Source organism: Trichomonas vaginalis, chromosome III, assembly GCF_026262505.1.
Source record: "Trichomonas vaginalis G3 chromosome III, whole genome shotgun sequence".
NCBI classification, from domain to species: domain Eukaryota; phylum Parabasalia; order Trichomonadida; family Trichomonadidae; genus Trichomonas; species Trichomonas vaginalis.
The window spans coordinates 19,613,751-19,634,163 of NC_067205.1; the positions used below are offsets into that span (position 1 = coordinate 19,613,751).

General features: G+C 32.0%; 9 protein-coding genes and 2 pseudogenes across 11 annotated transcripts, besides 5 other annotated features; 6 read left to right on the forward strand and 5 right to left on the reverse strand.

Moving 5' to 3' along the window:
* The first annotated feature begins 853 nt into the window (after positions 1 to 853).
* Positions 854 to 5,047: a mobile genetic element.
* TVAGG3_0731590 (spectrin binding) lies at positions 1,866 to 2,237 on the reverse strand (the record flags this gene model as incomplete). Its single annotated transcript, XM_051244555.1, has 1 exon — positions 1,866 to 2,237. One exon carries the CDS (start codon positions 2,235 to 2,237, stop codon positions 1,866 to 1,868), a length of 372 nt encoding a protein of 123 aa, XP_051091142.1.
* Positions 2,000 to 2,347, reverse strand: TVAGG3_0731610 (annotated as a pseudogene). Its single transcript has one exon. A coding segment is annotated over exon 1 (348 nt).
* Positions 2,000 to 2,443: a mobile genetic element.
* Positions 2,416 to 2,443: a terminal%2Cinverted (terminal inverted repeat of Mariner transposon ID:TVAGG3_0731600).
* TVAGG3_0731620 (protein of unknown function, DUF4106 family) lies at positions 3,258 to 3,905 on the reverse strand (the record flags this gene model as incomplete). The annotated part of the gene is made up of 1 exon (XM_001312289.1): positions 3,258 to 3,905. One exon carries the CDS (start codon positions 3,903 to 3,905, stop codon positions 3,258 to 3,260), a length of 648 nt encoding a protein of 215 aa, XP_001312290.1.
* Positions 5,048 to 5,067: 20 nt separating the features above from the next.
* TVAGG3_0731630 (uncharacterized protein) lies at positions 5,068 to 5,370 on the forward strand (the record flags this gene model as incomplete). The annotated part of the gene is made up of 1 exon (XM_001312291.2): positions 5,068 to 5,370. The coding sequence occupies one exon, from the start codon at positions 5,068 to 5,070 to the stop codon at positions 5,368 to 5,370; it is 303 nt and encodes a 100-aa protein (XP_001312292.2).
* A 204-nt stretch (positions 5,371 to 5,574) lies between these two features.
* On the forward strand, positions 5,575 to 6,096 carry TVAGG3_0731640 (protein of unknown function, DUF4107 family; the record flags this gene model as incomplete). The annotated part of the gene is made up of 1 exon (XM_001312292.2): positions 5,575 to 6,096. The coding sequence occupies one exon, from the start codon at positions 5,575 to 5,577 to the stop codon at positions 6,094 to 6,096; it is 522 nt and encodes a 173-aa protein (XP_001312293.2).
* Positions 6,097 to 6,362: 266 nt separating this feature from the next.
* Positions 6,363 to 6,602, forward strand: TVAGG3_0731650 (uncharacterized protein; the record flags this gene model as incomplete). Its single annotated transcript, XM_001312293.1, has 1 exon — positions 6,363 to 6,602. The coding sequence occupies one exon, from the start codon at positions 6,363 to 6,365 to the stop codon at positions 6,600 to 6,602; it is 240 nt and encodes a 79-aa protein (XP_001312294.1).
* Positions 6,603 to 7,836: 1,234 nt separating this feature from the next.
* Positions 7,837 to 9,430: a mobile genetic element.
* Positions 9,431 to 12,258: 2,828 nt separating this feature from the next.
* Positions 12,259 to 20,413: part of a mobile genetic element that runs on past the window's edge.
* TVAGG3_0731680 (uncharacterized protein) lies at positions 13,450 to 14,331 on the reverse strand (the record flags this gene model as incomplete). Its single annotated transcript, XM_051244556.1, has 1 exon — positions 13,450 to 14,331. The coding sequence occupies one exon, from the start codon at positions 14,329 to 14,331 to the stop codon at positions 13,450 to 13,452; it is 882 nt and encodes a 293-aa protein (XP_051091143.1).
* Positions 14,381 to 15,235, forward strand: TVAGG3_0731690 (protein of unknown function, DUF4106 family; the record flags this gene model as incomplete). The annotated part of the gene is made up of 1 exon (XM_051244557.1): positions 14,381 to 15,235. The coding sequence occupies one exon, from the start codon at positions 14,381 to 14,383 to the stop codon at positions 15,233 to 15,235; it is 855 nt and encodes a 284-aa protein (XP_051091144.1).
* Positions 16,469 to 16,825, reverse strand: TVAGG3_0731700 (uncharacterized protein; the record flags this gene model as incomplete). The annotated part of the gene is made up of 1 exon (XM_051244558.1): positions 16,469 to 16,825. A coding segment is annotated over one exon (357 nt), but the record flags the coding sequence as incomplete, so codon positions are not given.
* Positions 18,445 to 19,326, forward strand: TVAGG3_0731710 (keratin-associated protein family; the record flags this gene model as incomplete). Its single annotated transcript, XM_051244559.1, has 1 exon — positions 18,445 to 19,326. A coding segment is annotated over one exon (882 nt), but the record flags the coding sequence as incomplete, so codon positions are not given.
* On the forward strand, positions 19,816 to 20,265 carry TVAGG3_0731720 (annotated as a pseudogene). The gene has a single exon. A coding segment is annotated over exon 1 (450 nt).

The window sequence follows — 20,413 nt, forward strand, 5'->3', positions numbered from 1 at the left end:
AGCCCTTTCTCTAGGTTAGGACTTCCTTCATAGCTTTCTGGTACTGAGTGGAGTGGTTTTGGCTTCCATTGCCGCTCACTCCAGTAAGATCACGAGATTGTACAAAAGCCACGGCAAGTGCATTCCAACACCATAAATACACTTGCCGTGGAATAAGGTTGCGAGTGCCTGCTGCTTCAACCGAGATTTGCAGCAGACACTCGCAATGATAACTAAAATTCATCATAAAGCTGGGAAATGGGCCTTTTCTCAAGGTCAAATCCCATTTCTCAGCTTTATGATATTGAAACGAACATTTTGAGAGGTTATTACTGTTTTTCCCGGAATCATCTTGAGATTCCGGGAAAGTCATAGCAAGTGTAATCTATTAGCATAGATACACTTGCTATGACACATATATGCCAGCATCTGCTGCTTACCCCCAAATAAGTAGCAGATGCTCGGCATCACATCTTGAGATCCTTATTATCTGCGTATTTTTCATTTTAATATATATAAATGTGTGTGTCTAACACAAGTCTATATGCGCCATGTAAAATATACACTAATACACACATATTGATCATAATTAATAAGATATCAAACTATAAAAACTGAGATATTACTATAAACTATATGTATTATTATTATATAGGTACCATACTATAAGGTCATATGAATATTATTGAAATTAGACACACTTTATATAATTTTATAATGTGAATAACTTGGGTCATAATTTTTTTTACGTAATTCCTACACGAAATGATCGGCATTATCCTAGTCTATCTGCGTGCAAAATACCAAGGAACAAATCAAATACTCACCATATCTTTTTTTAAAAAGGTCCAATCGGTGTATGGTGATTTTCACCTCACATGGCACAACCCCAAAACTTTCGGAATTCCTTCTAAAGTATAAAGTCTCGCGATAGCGGATGGATATAGTGAGACAGCATCGAAGTCAGCAATGAGTTTCATTTCGCTCTTTTGTTTCTTATTATCAGCTAACATACATCTTCCACCTTGAATACAGCGTGAAATAAACTCACGAGGTTTATTTGATAGGTCATATAAATTTCCATTAGGGAAGTATACTCTGTTCTCAAATAATTTATTAGCAATTGAACAAATGCTAACGTAATCATAAACGTTTAAATCAAATTCTTTTAATATATCATTTCTGAACTTAACGAAACCTTCTCTTAAAATCCTTACGTCCTGTTTACAGTAAAATGAGCTATATTTTTCTAAATCGAAATGGTTTTCATCTATTCTGCAGTTTTCGATTAAATCTATGTTTTTCATGAACGTTTCAACATCCTGGACAAACTTACATGCTTCAGAAATGACACCAGTTCTGTTATCATTAGCTAATAAAGAACTTGAATAGTATTTGTATGGGAATACTTCCTTAGGACCTGTTTGTAAATGAAACATTTCTGGGAACTTCTTAAGTTTTGTACTAATAACTGTGTAAGAATCTTTTATAATGATTGCTTTACCTTTATATATTTCCGTTATCTGCATTGTTCTAGAACTCTTAATAATCGGTGTTCCTTTAGTTTCTGTTAAATGCCTTAAAATGAAATTGATATCATAACTGAGGTTATGAAAATATACTAAACTCTTATCTGGAATTCTTTCTAAAAATTCTGTTGCACAATTTTGACCCCAAATGCTTTCACTCTCTGAACCATCTTCACTGTCATAACAAATGTTAAAAGCTTTATGAACTCCATCAGTGCTGCATTCAAAGTCAGCGAAGAAAACGTGTTCATAAATGAATTTATGTTTTGATTCTGAGCTATCCTTGCTTTCGGACTTTTTCTTTAACTGAACACAGTAGTTGGGAGTATAATTTAAATCTTTAAACGGTGCAAGTTTTTATTTATATAAATCTGTTGTATAAGTGAAAAGTTCTCCATAAGATAAAGGTTCAAAGTAATTGCACTCTCTTAATGTTTTCAAAATTTCCCATAAAGGAGTTGTTCGTGAAGAATCAATAATAAATTTATTTTCTCTTGGGTCTTCATCTAGCGCTTGAAGAATTGCTTTGATTTTTCTTTGATCCGGCGATTTTTTGTCAATTTTTATGATGGGCGCCTTTTTGTTCATGAAGTGATACATCCTAACATGATACGTTACAGTGGAATAGCTGGGAGCATCCATACCGAAGCATTTTACCAATGTCTCGTAGATTTTTTTACAGTCTTTGCATTTTTTTGCAAGAGCGAGGATGTTTTCTTTATGATTCATTAAAAAAATGAAAAAATCCCGCCAAAATTTCCCGCGAAACCGCCTCTTGTCTCAAAATTCATTTTATATCCCGGCATGGCGCCAAAATACAACATACTCATCATATACATATATTCATATTTTTTATTATATATTTATAATCAGCATATATCTCCTTTAATAGTCTCATATAGAGCGCTGTGCTAAATGCACCTTTGGACACCCTATATCATAAAATAAAAGGTTTCAATGAATGACATGAAACAGTTTTATTATTATTAATAAATGTTTATTAAGATAAAAGAATAACGATAAATACAAAATAATTTAGTGATGAAACGCATTTACCAACTTGTTTACAAGTAAAGTTTACACACTTAGAAAGTGAGTTCTTACTGATGCCAGAGTTGATCAACATTTCTTTGAACAAAATAGTTTTGTTATCATAATCAATTCCACATGTGAGAGATTTGATTTAGAATTGAAAACCAAAGATTTCATTTTAGAACATCGATAAAAAGAGAAACTTCCAATGGTTGTCAACTCTGAACCAAATGAAAATGAATCAATCAAAGAAACTTCAGAAAACGCATAATCACCAATAGTCTTGACACTAGAAAGTGAAGGAAATGATGTGAGTCCTGAAAATGAATTCAACTATATCTTTGATAAAGGTTTAAACGTGAAACTTGAAAATGAAAATATAGTTGAATTCACTGAAACGGGCGCAGTTTATAAAGATGTTGAAGTAATAAATAAGAAGGCAAAAGGCAGGAGTAGAAATATGAACATCGATTATAAACCATTTACTATTTACGTAAATGATGGTTCTGGTGGTTCAAATATTAAATATGCCGAAAGTAATAGAGTTTATGCGTTAAAAGGTGAGACACCATCAATTAAAAACAGTTATTCTAATCTTTATCCTCAAAAACTAACTAATCCAGAAAGTGTGGACATGAATGACACCAAAAATATAAACAGAAACGGTGATAGAGATGGATGGAATCTATTCACTACACCTCATCTAAAAATAAAGCTTTAAAATAATGTTGGTCTTTCCCAAGGTATATTTTTAACATTAATTGTATTAGTCATTATATGAATTTCTAAATATGAACGTGGTGAAATGAGTGATTTATAAGCATCCCAGATTTCATCAAAAGGTAATGTTATTCCTGATTGCTTCCAAATTAATTCTATATCGTATTTTGAGAAACTTTGAAATATAACGAAATCAGTAATTAAACGTTTAATATTTAATGCTAAAAACCTCCACGTTTGCATAAGTATTGCAACAGTCATGTGATAATGTCTGACTTTCGTTATTAAATTAGCTAATGGTGAATCTGGTTTTGAAACTAAACCTTTACCAGCGAAATCATCACAAACTAATAAAGTGTTTGATGGATATTTTTTGAACGGATATTTTGAAAGTTTTGAGAGAATGTAGTTTGTAAGTCTTTTCATATCATAGTTTCCATCCTGCTGTCTCAAATGATGTTTATCAATAATTCTTTCCATTTCTTCCGATGTCTTTTGCATTCCTGATTGTATAAATTCAACTATTGCATAATATTTCTTCTTTCTTCTTATATATTGTTGAAGAAAAGAAATTAACTCATTATCCGGAACTTTAATTACTGATGCCTGGACTTTACTCATAAATGTCTTCGCTGTTGAATCCATTGAATCTGAAGTTGCTGATATAATGATTTGGTCATAATATGAATCTTGACCTAAACGTTCAGTAATTAAAATATGACGAATTAAATTAAAAGTCTTTCCGAACCCATTTTCCGCAATAGAAATACACACCGTTTGAACAGAACTGATAATCCTTACTGAAGGGAAGAATTAATGAACTATTGAGTTTATCAGATTTTTCATTCATTTTTTCATCTACTTCTTCAAATAAATGTTTCATTTTATTATAATTAAAAATGCAAGTCAGAAATTTTGTTAATACCGTTCCCAGTCTTAATGATAAAAGTATTAAAATCTATTATGAGCACATATTTTCACAACCGTTTAAAATAATCAATGGTGAATACATTTATGAATACCCTAAACACTGGGTTGATTATAACACTGGCGAAAAAGCAATTGAAATAAGACAGATAAAAACCATTCCTGCAGGACGAACCATTGAATTATATAACTTTGGAATAATAAGAGATAATCATCAATATGATTTACAGATTTATATAGATTTAGACACAGGAGATGATATGACAGCATTTAATAAAAAGATTAAATCGGTTCTTATTGAACAGTTAAAAGGTGCCGGATATCCTCAACCTAATGAAGTTGATATGTTTTATAGTTTTGAAACTAATTCAATAGAATTTCGTGTTAATTCAAATTCAAAAGCTGGTTTCATATTTGATTTAAAAGATGGTGCTGTCGGTGATGAGATTGAAAATATATACACGAATAAAAATTTTCAAGAGATTACAGGAATTAATAATGATGAATGCTTTTATCGATTTGCTCAGTTCGGAGCAGAACAGATAACATTAAATGACCTCCTGGAGTACTTACCAAAATCAATTTCCATTAAAAATGATGATTATTTATTAACATCAATTTCATTTAATGGTGTTTGGTCCAGAGAAGCGGCAATCATTAAATCAAGTATAAGTGAATTCGCTGAAGATTCTATTTTATGTTTATCAAACTGTTTATATTCTCCGCCGAAGCATTATTCAATAACTAATTATGTTAATAAATTTAATATAAAATTAGTTGAACCATCGAGCCTAAAAGATATTGTCCTTCCTGATGACAGAAAAGATAGTATTATTATCGAACTCATATTAATCGCTTATTAAAATTTAATTATATATAAATGAGTTCAACGACTGAAAGCGCATGGGCTAGTTTTGATGAAGATCCTAAACCGCGGAATTATAATAGAATTGTAATTCCTGTAGGTCTTTTATTAGCTGCTGGTGCTGTAGCGGGACCATATTTATATAGAAATTTATATAGAACACCGATTAATTCAACTGCCGGGGCTGATCTTATTCCAACAGGTCTGAAAAAATCTACACCGATTCAAACAAGCCCGACACAGGAAAGGAACCGCGAACCACTCACACGTATTAGGTCTTTTATTAATTATTTAAAGAATAGTGATTATAATTTGTAATAAATGACGTCGTTAAATGTAAAAATAATTTGTGATGATATTACTATCATTGATGATGTAAGCGAGTGTGCTAATATAATTGATAGAATTAATGAACTAATAAAGAGGTTCAGTGGTGAAAAAGTCAGAGTTTCATTAACGTTTAGCTCCGATGAAAAATTTTATGAGTTAATCATTTTGAGAAATGATTTTAATAAGCATTAAATGGTATTTTCAACACTATCAGCTTTGTATGGAGGTTATAAAGCTATTGACGGTTTAACTGGTGGAGCTGTATCAAAAGCTTTAAAAAATAATGCTGGAATGCTTGTGGGAGCTGCTGCCAGAAAATTAAAATCTGAAAAGTTAAAGAAATTAGGTAACTGGGTTGCTGACCAGTCGCAAAACCTTTTAGGTGAAGATAATGAAATATCTAAGCAGCTAAAAGATTTTAAAGGTCAGTTGAATGGCGAAGAGTTTAAATTAAATTCACTTAAAGAAAAGGAGAAACAGCCAGAATATCCACCAATTGAGGCACCGCCGATTAATTCAGCACCTGCGCCATCACCATCACCAGCGCCAGTAACTGCAGTCGCACCATATGACCCTGGCGGTTATGGAAGACCTTTTGACCCTAAAACAGGAGGTTCTAATTGGTTCCATTACGGTCGAAGATATATTTTAGCTAAAATCGCAAAAGCAAAGAAACTGTTAAAAACTAAAAAGAAACCAAGAGTTTTAAAGTAATTAAATGGTTAGAGATGTTCTCGAATACCCTGCACCACCTGAAACGCCTAACAATAATGATTTATATAATCGATTGAAAACTTTAGGTAAAGTGTATTTATGGTTTAATTATCCTTATCATATGGCGGCTTATAAACTTTATAAGCACTATAAAGAAAGTAATAGACCTTCAACCGACCTAGTTGATCCACAGGAATTAAGGAAAAGACGACGATAAAAAATAAAGTTAATTTTAAAAATATTTTTTATTTTTTACTTTTAATAAAATGAGTACTAAAATTACTGAAGCAACAAAACAAAAGTTTTTAGTTGAATACATTAAATCAGGAACTATTCCAGAAGGTTTTTATGTTCATCAAATGAAAGATGGTAGAGTTCAATTTAGAAAAATTAAGCAGCCATTAAATAAAAATGGTATTTTGAGAAAGATTAAATTATATGAAGATAATATAGCAGAACTGAAGAAGAAGTTAGAAGAATTCGAAAAATCAGATGAAGCCGCGTAGAGGCGAGACCCTTTGGGTCATGAAATAATAAATTTTATTTTTATATAAAATGAATTTTACTAATAAATTATTAATTATTGTTTCATTACTTCTCATCTCCCGTGAAGCTCGTTTATGGTATGAATCTATAACGTATGTGGATGATGATAGTGATGACATTCCTGAATCATGCCAGCATATTTACTGTTGAAAATTCACAAGGTTAGAAATGAGGTTAGATATCGGGTTAGATATACCCTAAAATTAATTTTATCATTTATGAAAAATTTAGTATATACAGAAATTAAAAAATTTTTGAGTTAATTTATTTTAAAAAAATTATTTTTTTTACTCTGGGTGTTAAAATCTATGATAAAAAAATAAATAAAAAAATTTAACGTTAATTTTTTAAAGTTTATTTTTAAAAAATTATTTTTTTTATTTTGTGTAAATGTCAAAAATTTTAACGTTAATTTTTAAGTTTATTTTTTAAATTTTTTTAATTTTTTGTAAATGTCAAATGTATTTTACGTGTCAAACGGTTTTTGTCAAATCCAATAATTTTGGTTCCGAGGGGCGTAGACCCTTGGTACCGAAATTATGGATACTAACTATAAATTTATTAGGGATTTAAAAAAAGTTCGCAAAATGGCGAATTGCGCCACTTCTAATTTTTTGGCGAATTCGCCATTTTTCAATTTACAAACCATATAAAAGGGTCTGTTATTTTTATTTTGTGGAATTCTCGTTTTTTATTAATAAAGGGTCTAACATTTTTATTGTGTGATAATCTTCATGATTTTAAGATAGGGTCTACTATTTTTATTTTGGGATTATCATTTTCCTCTCAATTTTACTTTACAAAATGGCGAATTCGCAATTTGGCGAAGACGTTAAGGCCAATATTATGTTTCCATTTTTCTTATCAATTTGCAAAATATATTTGATGAATATATATATTATGACAATAAAGTTCATATTTGTTCACGATTAAAATTTTTTTTTGGTTTTGCATTTCATTATGCTGATTGCAAAATTAGCTTTTCTTGAGGTTAGTTTGATTAAATCATATCAATTTATTCTCATACTAACTAATCAGAATAATTTTGAATTCAAAAATAAGAACTTTATGATTAAGTTCGTTATAAATTATTACTCATAACATAAACAGTTTTTATGTGCGCTTTAAGAAATGGCATGGTTTTAATTTGAAAAATTTGAATGAAATAAATTGTTGCCTTTTCCGCACACTAATTATAGATCCAAGGTGATCTGATTTTTGCATCCCTGGGATGGACGATACACCCAAAGTGTCACCTTTTTGGGATAACATGAATTTTAAATATCATGAGAGTTCTGCAAACCATATGCACAATATCTATTCAGCCTGACTTCTTGTATATATGAGTTAGACTTCTTAAATATTGTGCTTGGGGCGATATAAGCATTTCCGAGATTACCATCGTGCTCTATAGTATGCTACTTCTCCCTGGTTCTAGCTCAGTTCCAAGGATATTGGCGTTCAAGGATTTGGCAAGGTCCTTCCGAAGTCTCTCATTCGATGAGAGATTTCGGAAGAATCTTGCCTTAAAGTACTCCAACTCTTGTTCTTTTGTTCCTAAATAGTGAGAAAAGTTATTTGACTACTTAAGGTAGAGATTATCCGAGGTCCCTCATTTGATGAGAGGCCTCGGATAATCTCTGCCTTAAAATTGTACACTTGTAGTCCATGAGAGTGTAAGTATACATTGATAGGACAGCTTTCTTCTGAAGTCTTAGATTTGATGAGAACCTCAGAAGAAACTGTCCTATTTTATAGTAAAAGGAGTTTCAGGAGCTCCAAAGCTTTCTTTCGTAAGGATTAGGAGCTTTGGAGCTCCTGGTTCGTAGATGTGTTTCGCATCTTTCATCAGCAAAGGACATTTACCATCTGGGACTCTGTTGATGGAGACTCAGGAGCTCCAAAGCTCCCTTTAGTAAGGATTAGAAGCTTTGAAGCTCCTGGTTCGTAGACGTTTTCGCATCTTTCATCAGAAGAGGCCCAAATGGTAAATAGCCTCTGCTGATGAGCTTCAGGAGCTCCAAGGCTCCCTCTCGTAACGATTAGGAGCTTTGTAGCTCCTGAAGGTAAGGTAGGATTGCTCTGATCTCTAATCAGTAGATGCCATGCCTCATTATGAACTCTACTGACAAGAGATCAAGAGCTCCAAGGACTCCCTTTTTAGTTAGTGGCGTTCTCACCATTTAGTAGGATTGCTGATCCTACTAATGAAGTGATCACTTAGTATACGTTTTGAATAAATTGAATTTTTTTTAGAATTTAGTATTTTTTATAGACATCACATGTATATTATAAATACATAAATATATTCTTTAATTCAAAAAATTCAATTCGGTTTTGGGATGGGTATCCCAGCCCCAAGTATTCAATTTTATTCAATTTTTTAAGAATTTTGGGTTGGGATGCCCAGACCAAAACAAGCTTTATATTTTGATGTGTAGATACGTATGTGTGCATCATTGTTGTGTTATATATTATGTTTTTAATGAAAAAAAATCTGATTCAAAAAAAATTATCACTAATTAGTTGATAATATAAAGAAAAAATAGATAAATTGTATGTTTTGAGAGTATTTATCCACATTCACTCATATGAATTTCATTAAATAGTGTCTTTTTACTCCCAAATTTATTTTGAATTATTGAAATCAAAGAAAAAAATCAGAAAAATTTCTCGAAATTTTTATTTTCAAAAAAAATTTGGATTTTATATTGAAAACTGACACTGGGAGGACGATAGGGCTGGGATTGGAGATACCCCGCTCACTTGGGAAAAATACGGATCTATACACTAATACTTAATAATATTAATATTATTTGGAATCTCTTCCTTTATGATATTGTGAAGGAATTTATCTAAAATTAGATAACATACCCCTTTTTTTGGTGAAAAAAATGTTTTGGTGAAAAAATGGTTATTTCCCATCAAAAAGTGAACTAAGCTGGGTGACTTGGTGATACTCTCCCTATTATTTACTCACCTTTTTGACACTCATATGAGAACTGAAGCTTATTCGCTTTGCAAACAAGATTAGACATGAGTTTTATATGGATAAATTCATTAGCTAACCTTGCTTGTATTAGCTAATACGTTTTCAGTCCATTTTTAATAAGATTATTTTGATAATTTCAACAAAGGTCAAGAACTACAATTACTAACAACATGGTTCGCTACAAATTCCACAAAATATACGATCTGCACTATGTTTTAAAGGAACGTAATGTTCCGCAATAATGCACTGTCAAGGGTGTATTTTACGAAATCGTGTCATAGAATCATGTTTGTTTGTTGATAAAGGCTAGGTTTTGAGACTTCGCTTAAAAATTAATTTTTCAAATTTCACATTCGAAATAAAAATTTCAGTTTTACAAAGAAAGCTCAGAGTAAGTTTAAAATATCGATACTTTTTATACTACGATGATAGTTTTGCTAACTGTCATAATTTTAAAATAATACACAAATAATTTCCGAATTGCTGCTAAATTAAACACATTACTTTAAGACAAATTATTCTTTTCTTATTTTTTATTATAATAATCTACTTATTTTCCTTTAGTATCCAAGTTTTAGTAAAATTTCATTCTAAATTTCAGCATGTATATGCAATAATCGCAATTAATAACAAGATGTGAAATACACTGTGTAAACCATTTTATAATTCATCTGATATTTTATTCTTTTCTCTGATAAAATTAATATAAAATTATTTACATATTTTTCATATTTAATGTATTTGTTGATAATATCATATATTCTTATTTTATGTTGTAGATTTAATTTCTTTCTAAACATAACTTTATCGGTGGAAATTTTCAAAAATATAAAATTTTTTAATTTTTTTATAATTTTTTCCAAAAAAATCTAGGTTTTGTCTTTTTGATTTTATCCACTTCATTTTTTTCCTAGCAATTTAGACTTCGCGAATTTTTTTGGAAAAAGTCCATAGCTCGTTTAGGCAAAGAGGCATCATCACCAACCGCACATATTCATGCACAATCGATTTAAACACGAAAACAACACACTTACCTTAAAATTTCGAAATCATTAACACGATTTTCATAATATTCAACTCAAATACGTATACGACCATCAAAATATACCAAAGATCTCAGAGTTAACAATAAAACTACCACTTAATAGACTATTACAGATACAAATTAGAAGTCACCACAACAAAAGAGCAAAAGAGAAAGAGAAGACGAGAAGAACATGAAAAAAGACAACAAACTAACTCTGATTCAGAAGAAAAAGTACGAGACAAGCACAAATGAAACACTTAATTTACTGTTTCGTACAGGAAATTTGGCCCGAACACAATAGGGCCTATATAAAGACGAATCAATATATCTATTTATCTTGTTTGTATTCGAATAAACTAATTGTTTAGTCTTAAAAATCAAATCTTTTTCCTCTCATTAGATGTCAAATTTTTTGAGTAGTTTACACTTTTGGCGGGATTCCCTAATTATGTTTGATTTTGTGTTTATTCATCTCTATATCACATATTATGCATATAATTCTCATATCAAAGATTTTTGAAATTTTCAGATTTTTTTTCTAAACCAATGCATATCTTTTCTTATGATATTTAGAAAGCACATTAGGCATTAATTATATATATCCATTATCAGCCGGAATTAGGTTTCTCCATTCAAATGTCACGTTTCTGCCACCACCAAACCCTCAAAATTTCACCAAAAAGGGGTATGTTAATATTTGCAAAAATTTAGGTTTTTCTCAATTACTCAGCATTTCTAATAATAGAATTTACTTGTGTAAAAAGATAATTGAAAAGAAGAAGAAATTATTCAATATAATGAGATAAATAAAAGATATTATCGAGATTATCTAAAAAACACGAGAAGTCATTACAGTATTTGCATGGTACTGTATTAATATGTTTGAAGTTATATGATAAGTTTCCAAAAACAAGTGTTGACACCTTGAATCTGTCAATTATTCACTTAAATTCAAAATGGTTATCATGAGCATCATGACTATAAGAAATAAAGTTCTAACCATACTGTAACTATTTGACATATGCAAAAATTATCAATGATTATAGCGAGAATCAGTATAAATTATGTCACTTTTTGAGTTCGCCGAATTCGAAAAAATTAGGCTGAGTTAGCGAATTTTCAGCAATTCGCCATTTGGCGAAACCGTTTTTAAATCCCTAAATTTATCCATATCATTTGAGGAGAATTGCATGAATAAGAAAATTGGCGGGGTTTAGCGATCTTAAATTCTCTTTTATAGCAATATTTGAATAGGATATAGCTCAGCTGGATAACATCCCGATCAAGTTCGATTATTTAGTTCCTTCCTAAGCGAAATTTTAAGGTACAAAGTTGTTAAATCAATACCCACACTTATGTTAATGTATAATATATGTTATTTCTGATATTATATGCTGATTCTAAAAAAACATTAATTTGATTTTCATAAAAATTCGACAAAAAAAGTTCTTAATACTATATATATTAAAGTGTGCCTTCACTCCGAGGTGTTACCCCCTGCATTTTCTTTCGTTGAAAATTCGGTGATAGTTAGTATACAAGTCTTGGGTATGGTGGCACTGCGTTCCACCTTACCCAATACTTGTGAATTTGACACTTTACAAAGCCGCCAACAATTTCACCTCACTATCGTTCTCACTAACAACTTCACTAATGTTCTCATAAATTTTCCTCAATATCTTCATCATCAGTGTTAACCCTATTGTAGTCATACTTGAAGCCATAAACTTTCTCTAACTTCTTAACGTACAATTTACATAACTTACCTTCGTCATCGTATGGTTTAATGATATAACTATTTCTATCTTTATAAACAGTCAATGAAAAGTCAACTGGTCTCGGATGTATTTGAAAGAACATGTTATGCTCAGGAAGGAAGAATAAATGTTTAAATGTATGTTTGTTATATGTTTTGATTTGTATGAGTTGCTTTTGTTCTGTCATTACATCCAAATAAAATAAAAATAATTTTAAAAAATAAAATAAAAAATAAATGATATCACCACCCTCACACGTATGAAAACATAGCACAAAAATAAATTTAGGTGAAGTGGTGAGATCTAACCCGATTTCTAACCTCATTTCTACCCTGTTGAATTCATTGCTTTATAACTCTCTTCCTTGGTTTCTTTTTAGTTGCTTTCTTCACGTCTGTCTCCAACTTGACTGTCTTTCTTCTTCGTCCATAATGATACCAATTACTTCCACCAGTCAATGGGTCAAATGGTCGTTCATAAGGGTTTCCATCGACTCTATTTAAATGCATTGTTTCACCTTTCATCTGGTCATTAAAGTCTTTTGCGTGTTTTGCAAACTCATCGTCCTTTCCTAAAGCATTTTCTGACTCAGTCGCAACCAAATTGGATGCTTTATTTATGAGCCCTATTTTATTTAATCTTAACTTCTTTGCAACCCAGCCTCCAATCTTCCCTTTATTTGCATCTAATGTCTTTGAAACCCTTCCTCCACTCATTTTATTTACTGCGTCATAAGCTCCAAGTGCTTTTGCTCCAAATGCTAATGCTTTTGTTCCCATTGCGCCTAAAGCTGCCCAAGCTACCATTTACCCCATATTAAAATCATCTCTCTTCAATATTATCTCATAAAAGTTCTCGTTACTGGAGAAAGTCAATGAAACATAAACATTCTCACGGGCTTCACCCTCACCGCTTTGCGGTCTATCTAACTTCTTTCTTATCTCATCTATTCGCTTCAAAATGTCTGAACAATTGCTAACATCTTCTACAACAGTTATTTCATCATGAACGACCTTTAAGAACAAGCTCATTTAATATGCAATTAAAATCATCTCAATAATGAGTCCATCCTTTCCATCTTTAGGTAGCACAACATCTTTCATTGAAGAAGGTTCGACAAGTCTTATGTTAAACTTACTGACAAAGTTTGTTATACTATAATGCTTCGGTGGCGAATACATGTAGTTTGAAAGACATAATATAGATTCTTCAGCAAATTCACTTATACTGGATTTTATAACAATGTTCTCACGAGACCAAACGCCACCAATTGACAATCTTGTAAGCAATCCTGCTGAGCCTTCAACTGTAAACGTCGATGGTAACATTCCACGAAGGTCATCTATTGACATCTTTGAGTCACTGAATTTAAATATTTTCTTAAAGCAATCGTCATTATCTAACCATGCAATAGCTTTGAAGTTTTCATTCGAATATACATCTGCTTCATTAAATGTAAAACCTGACTTCTTTGCAGAGGCGATTTTAAAATCTATTGCATTTGTTTCAAAATTATATGCTATGGTAACTTCTGAAGGTAATGGGTGTCCTTCTGCTATAAGTTGTTCTTTCAATACCATTTGAAGCTTTGTGTTAAAAACTTTCATGTCATCTCCTGTATCTAAGTTCACATACACAGCAACAGGGAAACTATCTTGCTTCTTTATTTCATCATTATATCTCAAAACATTAAAGTTCTTCAATAATATTGTCCTTCCTGCTGGAATACTTCTAACTTGTCTTATTTCAATAGCTTTCTCACCTCCTACATACTCTACCCAGTGTCTTGGATATTCATAAGTATACTGACTTTCTTGAATTTTGGTTGGTTTCATCATAACGTGTTCATAGTATATCTTTATACTCTTGTCAGTTAGACTCGGTGCTATGTTCTGAATATTTCTGACTTGCATTTTTAATGGAGATAAAATGAAGCATTTAATACATGACGTAGATGAAGACATGAATGAAACTACAGACAAACTTAACTCTTCTCTTATTCTTCCTTTCAGCAAAGATTATGAATTCTGTTCAAATGGTGTGTATTTCTATTGTGGAAAGATGGGTTCAGGTAAGACATTTAACCTCATTCGTCATATACTCATAACAGAGCGTTTAGGAAACGACTCTTACTATGACCAAATCATTATATCAGCAACTTCAGACTCTATGGATTCAACAGCGAAAACATTCATGAGTAAAGTTCAAGCATCTGTCGTTAAAGTTCCAGATAGCGAACTCATTGAATTTCTTCAACGTTACATTCGACGTAAGAGAAAATATTATGCTATTGTAGAGTTCATACAGTCAGGAATGCAAAAGACTTCAGAAGAGATGGAAAGAATTATTGACAAACACCACTTACGTCAGTACTCAGGAGTTTACGATATGAAACGACTGACAAACTACATTCTATCAAAACTTTCAAAATACCCCTTCAAAAAGTATCCTTCAAACACTCTGCTCGTTTGTGACGACTTCGCCGGAAAAGGTTTAGTGTCAAAGCCTGACTCACCATTAGCTAACATCATAACTAAAGTCAGACATTACCATTTAACTGTAGCAATACTTATGCAAACATGGCGTTTCCTTGCTTTAAACATAAAACGTCTCATAACTGACTTCGTTATCTTTCAAGGTTTCTCACGCTATGATATTGAACTCATTTGGAAACAGTCAGGTATAACATTACCTTTTGAAGAAATTTGGGAAGCATATAAGTCTCTCATCTCTCCTCGTTCATACCTTGAGATTCATATCATGACTAATACCATTAAAGTCAAAAATATTCCATGGGAACGACCAACATTGTTTTAAATCTTATGCTTTAATTGACTGATGGTAAACAAATTCCATGCATCTCTGTCGCCATTTCTGTTAATATTTTTGCTGTCATTCATATCATCCACTTCCCCATCCGTTAGCTTTTGAGGATATGCGTTAGAATAGCTGTTCTTAAATGAAGGCTTTTCACCTTTGAGAGCATAAACTCTATAACTTTCTGCATACTTTATGTTTGAACCTCCTGAGCCATCATTGACATAAATTTTTATAGGCTTCCACCCTTTGTTCATATTCCTGCTTCTTCCCTTTGCTCTTTTGTTCAGTAGTTCTACATCTTTATACACAGCTCCTGTCTCAGTGAATTCAACAATATTTTCATTCGTTAGCTTTACATTCAAACCCTTGTCGAGTATATTGTTCATTTCATACATATAAAAGGTTTTTATTCTATATGAAATGAGAAGCAAATCCATCTTACTGGTGCCGTTAATGTTCCAATTGAACCAACATCAAATGTTGACTCACGAACGACAAACAATATTGTCATAAAGAACTATAGTTCGGAGTGTTTGAAAGAAAAAGAACCAGATCTTAAGTCGGTGAATTTAAACACAACTTCAAACGCTAACGCTACATCAGATGTTAAGTTAGAGTATCCACCACTGGACCAAGTTCTTTCAAGAGAAGCCAACGACAACCCTTACACAAATGTTCAAACAAATCCTTCAGATAACGTAGACCATTACCTTCTTCAGTTATACCAAACAATTTTACTCAAAGACGATAAGAAGCTTTTGACAAATCTTATAAGTAAGAACCAAATAATTCTAACAAAGGAGGACCTTGAAAATATTATATCACGAATAACAGGAAAGCAATGTGTCATTGACTATCTCGACCCTGAAATCGAATGCTGTGGTCAAACTCCAATATTCATGAAAATAGGTAACATCCGCATCATTGAAACACCAGGTACTCCAGGAGTTGAGTTTAAGTATAAATATTCGAACGAGTATACAAAACTATCTACTTACTATAAGCTTTGTTTGAAATATGTTTTAGTAAATTAAAGCAATTTGTAATATCTATCCAAAACTTCTTCAACAGTATCGAACTCATCTTCATAATGCAAACCTAATCTTATTGACTTGGTGCAGTTTTCACTAACACAATATTTTTCTGTTCTCTTGACTGACATAACTAACTCATTTGTTTCATCAAACAGCAACAACCAAAGTTCATGACCTAATACATAACATTCATACTTTATATTTTTAGCTCTGAGTTCTCTTGTAAGCTGTTGCATTTAATATTTTCTAAAAAGTCAACTTCAACAGTCATTCGCACTGGTGCCTTCAGTTCTACAGGCTCTCCTTGAAAGTCAACAAGTCTGAATTGCATGTCTTTCAAATTATGAGGACTAATGCGAACCCATTTACCTAAATGAGTTGCTATGACAGGAACGTTTGGAATGAACATTGAATTTACTTCATAACAGAAGGATTTATATTCTACTGAACCTTTACTATTAACTCCTGAAATACCTGTGACATTAGCTATTTTTGACTCAATGTACAAACAATTGCCATAACATACGTATGGAACAGATTTCATCTCAATCGTTTTGTCAACACTTTTCAAAGGAAATGTCATATGGTATGCTCCCAAAAGAAGTTGTACTCTATGACTCATTCTTGGTATCTTAAACTCCTTTCGCATAACTGAACTTCAAAACTCCTGCAATAAGTTTAACATTCATTAAGTTTTCTCCGTTATCCTTGTTTATTGTAGTATTTATGAGAGCATTTAACACTCCAGCTAATGTTTCCATCTTATATTCTACATTATTGTGAAATCTTATTTCGTGCTTCTTTCCATCTATTTCAAGCTCCATGAAATCTGTTTCGTCAGTTATAACGAATGAAGCAATAGTATTAAGTCAACCATTCTGAATGCAAGTGGCTCATTCTGTAGACCTAAGTTTGTTTGTAGTTTTACTGTCCCGTATTCGTTTGGGTCTGTACTTTGCAAATAGAACAACATTTTATTCTCATTAAAATATGAGTATAGCTGCATATGCGTATGAAGCTGACAGAGCTAAACGTTTATTTTTGGTCAATACTCTCTCACACTTACTGACAAATATATTGTTATCAGTGATGGAAATACCGAGAAATACATAACATGGAAGGACTATGAAAAGTTTGACCCCATTTTAACTCCATGCACTATGCCATTCATTGTAAATGGTGAAGTTGTCATGAAGAACGACACAACAGTATATAAGTCTGTTCATGAAGCGTTAGAATATATGTTGAATTATAATCCCGAAAGATTTGACCCAAGCACTACGCCATGTACAATGCCTTTTATTAAGGATGGTGAAATCGTAAGAGTTCCGGATTCAACGGTTTACACAGCTGTTCAAAACAGTTTACAAAACATTTTAGCGAATATCTTTAATTCAGAAACTACAGAAATAAAATTACCATATATAACAGATGCTAAAGAAATTAAATCAAAAACGACAACATTATTTACGTCACTTAATGATTTAATGACTTATATCATTAATATTCCTGCACCAACTATAGCATTTGATCCAAACTCGACGGTTTGCAGTGTACCTTTCATAAATGACAGTTCATTAATTACTTTAAGGGATTCGACAGTAAATGAATCATTAAAGGCGTCATTAATGAAAATCATTGATTTTAATTCATTCATGAATACATATAATTCATTCATTAATGTTTCATATGCTTCTAAAGAAGGTGAGCCAAAAACTATCGATAAAGCGGTGTATGAAATAAAAGCATCAACGACGAAATTGAATTCGTTAACTTTTGACGGTGATAGTTTCGTTAATGACATAACATCGGGGAAAACAATTTTAACGAAAGAATATTTAAAATCTCATGTTAGTGAGTTCGTTGAAATTGAAAAAGAAGGTGGAATTAAGTTCGATCCACTGAATTTCATTTTCAGCTTAGCGAATGCGGGTGTTAGTTTCGCTGAATGGACAACTATACAGAGTGAAATAAATGCAATATGGACGTTTTTGGGGTCAAAAGGGAATGGGTGAGCTTGTAAATGCTGCAAGAACATTAGGTGAAACAGGAAATTTTGTAGATGGTTTTAAAAGACTTGTTTCAAATGTTTTAACAAACACAAAGAAATTATTTAGATATACCGTACATAACGGACGGATTTTCGAACAGATAGCAACAAACCCTCCGGTTATGGCTGCGTTGATGATGGTTAGAGATATAAAACCACGTAACGACGGGAACGAAGAACATGAACAACAGGATACTGGTCGGGTTATTCGAGACATTAAAAACGTGTATCCTGAAGTTATTGATTTATTTAGAGGAGTTAATGATTCAATTTCAAAACATTCTATAACCCTCGATGAAGAGAATAAATTAACAGATTATATATTCGTCATTATTGCAGAATTAATGAAGAGAATAAATGAAAAAGGAATTGGTGATATCATTAATGTCAGCGATGTAATGATGAAAAGAAATTTTGACTCATTATTTACAAAACCGAAAACAGAATATAGTCTTTATGACGTAATTACCGAATTAATGAAAAAGATTAATGATAATAAGAGTTCTGGCGGAAGAGTTGAATTAGAAGTGAATGATGTTAATGAGAAATTAGCCGAAAAAGCAAACAAAAATGAGCTTTTAGCTCTGAGTGATAAAGTCAAGAACCACGTTCATTATATAACTTCAGACGAACAGATTATAACGAACTACCATGGATATTTAACACGAAGTGATGAAGCGAAGACAAAAAATGTTAATGAAAGAAGATATAAATACATTCGTGCTAAAGGTTATGACATAAGCTGTACTGTACAGTATGATGTAGCTAAAGCACCAGAAGCATTTGGTTATACCGGTGAAATTTATGCCTCTACTTTCAATGTTAACGGTGTATTAGTTGAACCAAGATTTACTTTGAGAGTTAAGTCAAAAATAACGTTTGAAGATGCTATTAAAAGTAAAGCTGACAAAGTTGAACTTGAAGCAACGAACAAAGTTTTGAAATCTCATAAACACAACATCTCCGATATAAATGAACTTCAAGCTACATTAGACAGTAAAGCCGACAAGAACCATACACATAAATCCTTCACTACTGTTAGAGCAGACGACATAATATTGAACTATACCCTTGGTTCAAGTGCACCTTTAGAGAATCCAAGTACAAGCGTAAAAGATACACTAAACAATTTAGATAACAGTTGCAGGAATATTGAAGGTCATGCCAGAAACTTTGAAGCACATGAACTACCAGCAATGTTAGATAAGAAAGCCGACAAAACTTATGTAGATGAAAATTATGCAAAGAAGTCGGAAGTAAATGCTGCGCTTAATGGAAAAGCCGATAAAGAGCACGTGCATGAAGAATTTCAAACAATCAAGATTAAAGAAATTAAGGCATGCATCGAAATAGTAACAAAAACAGGAAGAGACGGTGCAACTGTACAAGAACAAAGAATTTATCCTCCTACTTTTCCTAATGGTTTAATAACAAACAATATAAATATTGTAGAAGGCAATAAAACTATAAACGTTAAACATGAACTTCTAACAATGAAGGCCCAGATTCTTGAAACCATATATCCTATAGGCTCTATTTATACGTCAATGAACTCAACAAATCCGGCAAGTGTTTTAGGTTTTGGTACGTGGGAACAGATTGTAGATAAATTCCTCTATTGTGCGAACTCTTCAAAGCAAACAGGTGGTTCGAAGAAAATTAAAGAAGCAAACCTTCCACCGCACACTCATACAGGAACTACAAACACAACAGGTAGTCATTCACATTCAATAACAAAAAGAGGTTATACAAATCTTGCAGCAGGTTCGGATAGACAGGGAATGCATAGATATGATATTTCAAGTGACCCAGTAGATTCAAGCGCAGGTATTTTCTGTGGAACCGCAGGAAATCATTCACACACTTTCACAACAAATCCAACAGGCTCGTAAGATTACATGCCACCATTTGTGACTATATTCGCATGGTACCGCGTTCAATGAACTCGCTTGAGCCTAGAATAAAATCTTTTTTACATAAATGAGCTTGAAAGAAGTATTCGAACAACATCCATGGAGGTCATTTAAGAAGTTCAATGAAGCTGCAAAGAGTTGGGGATTTACTAACAGAGCTGAAGTTGAAAAAGTTCTT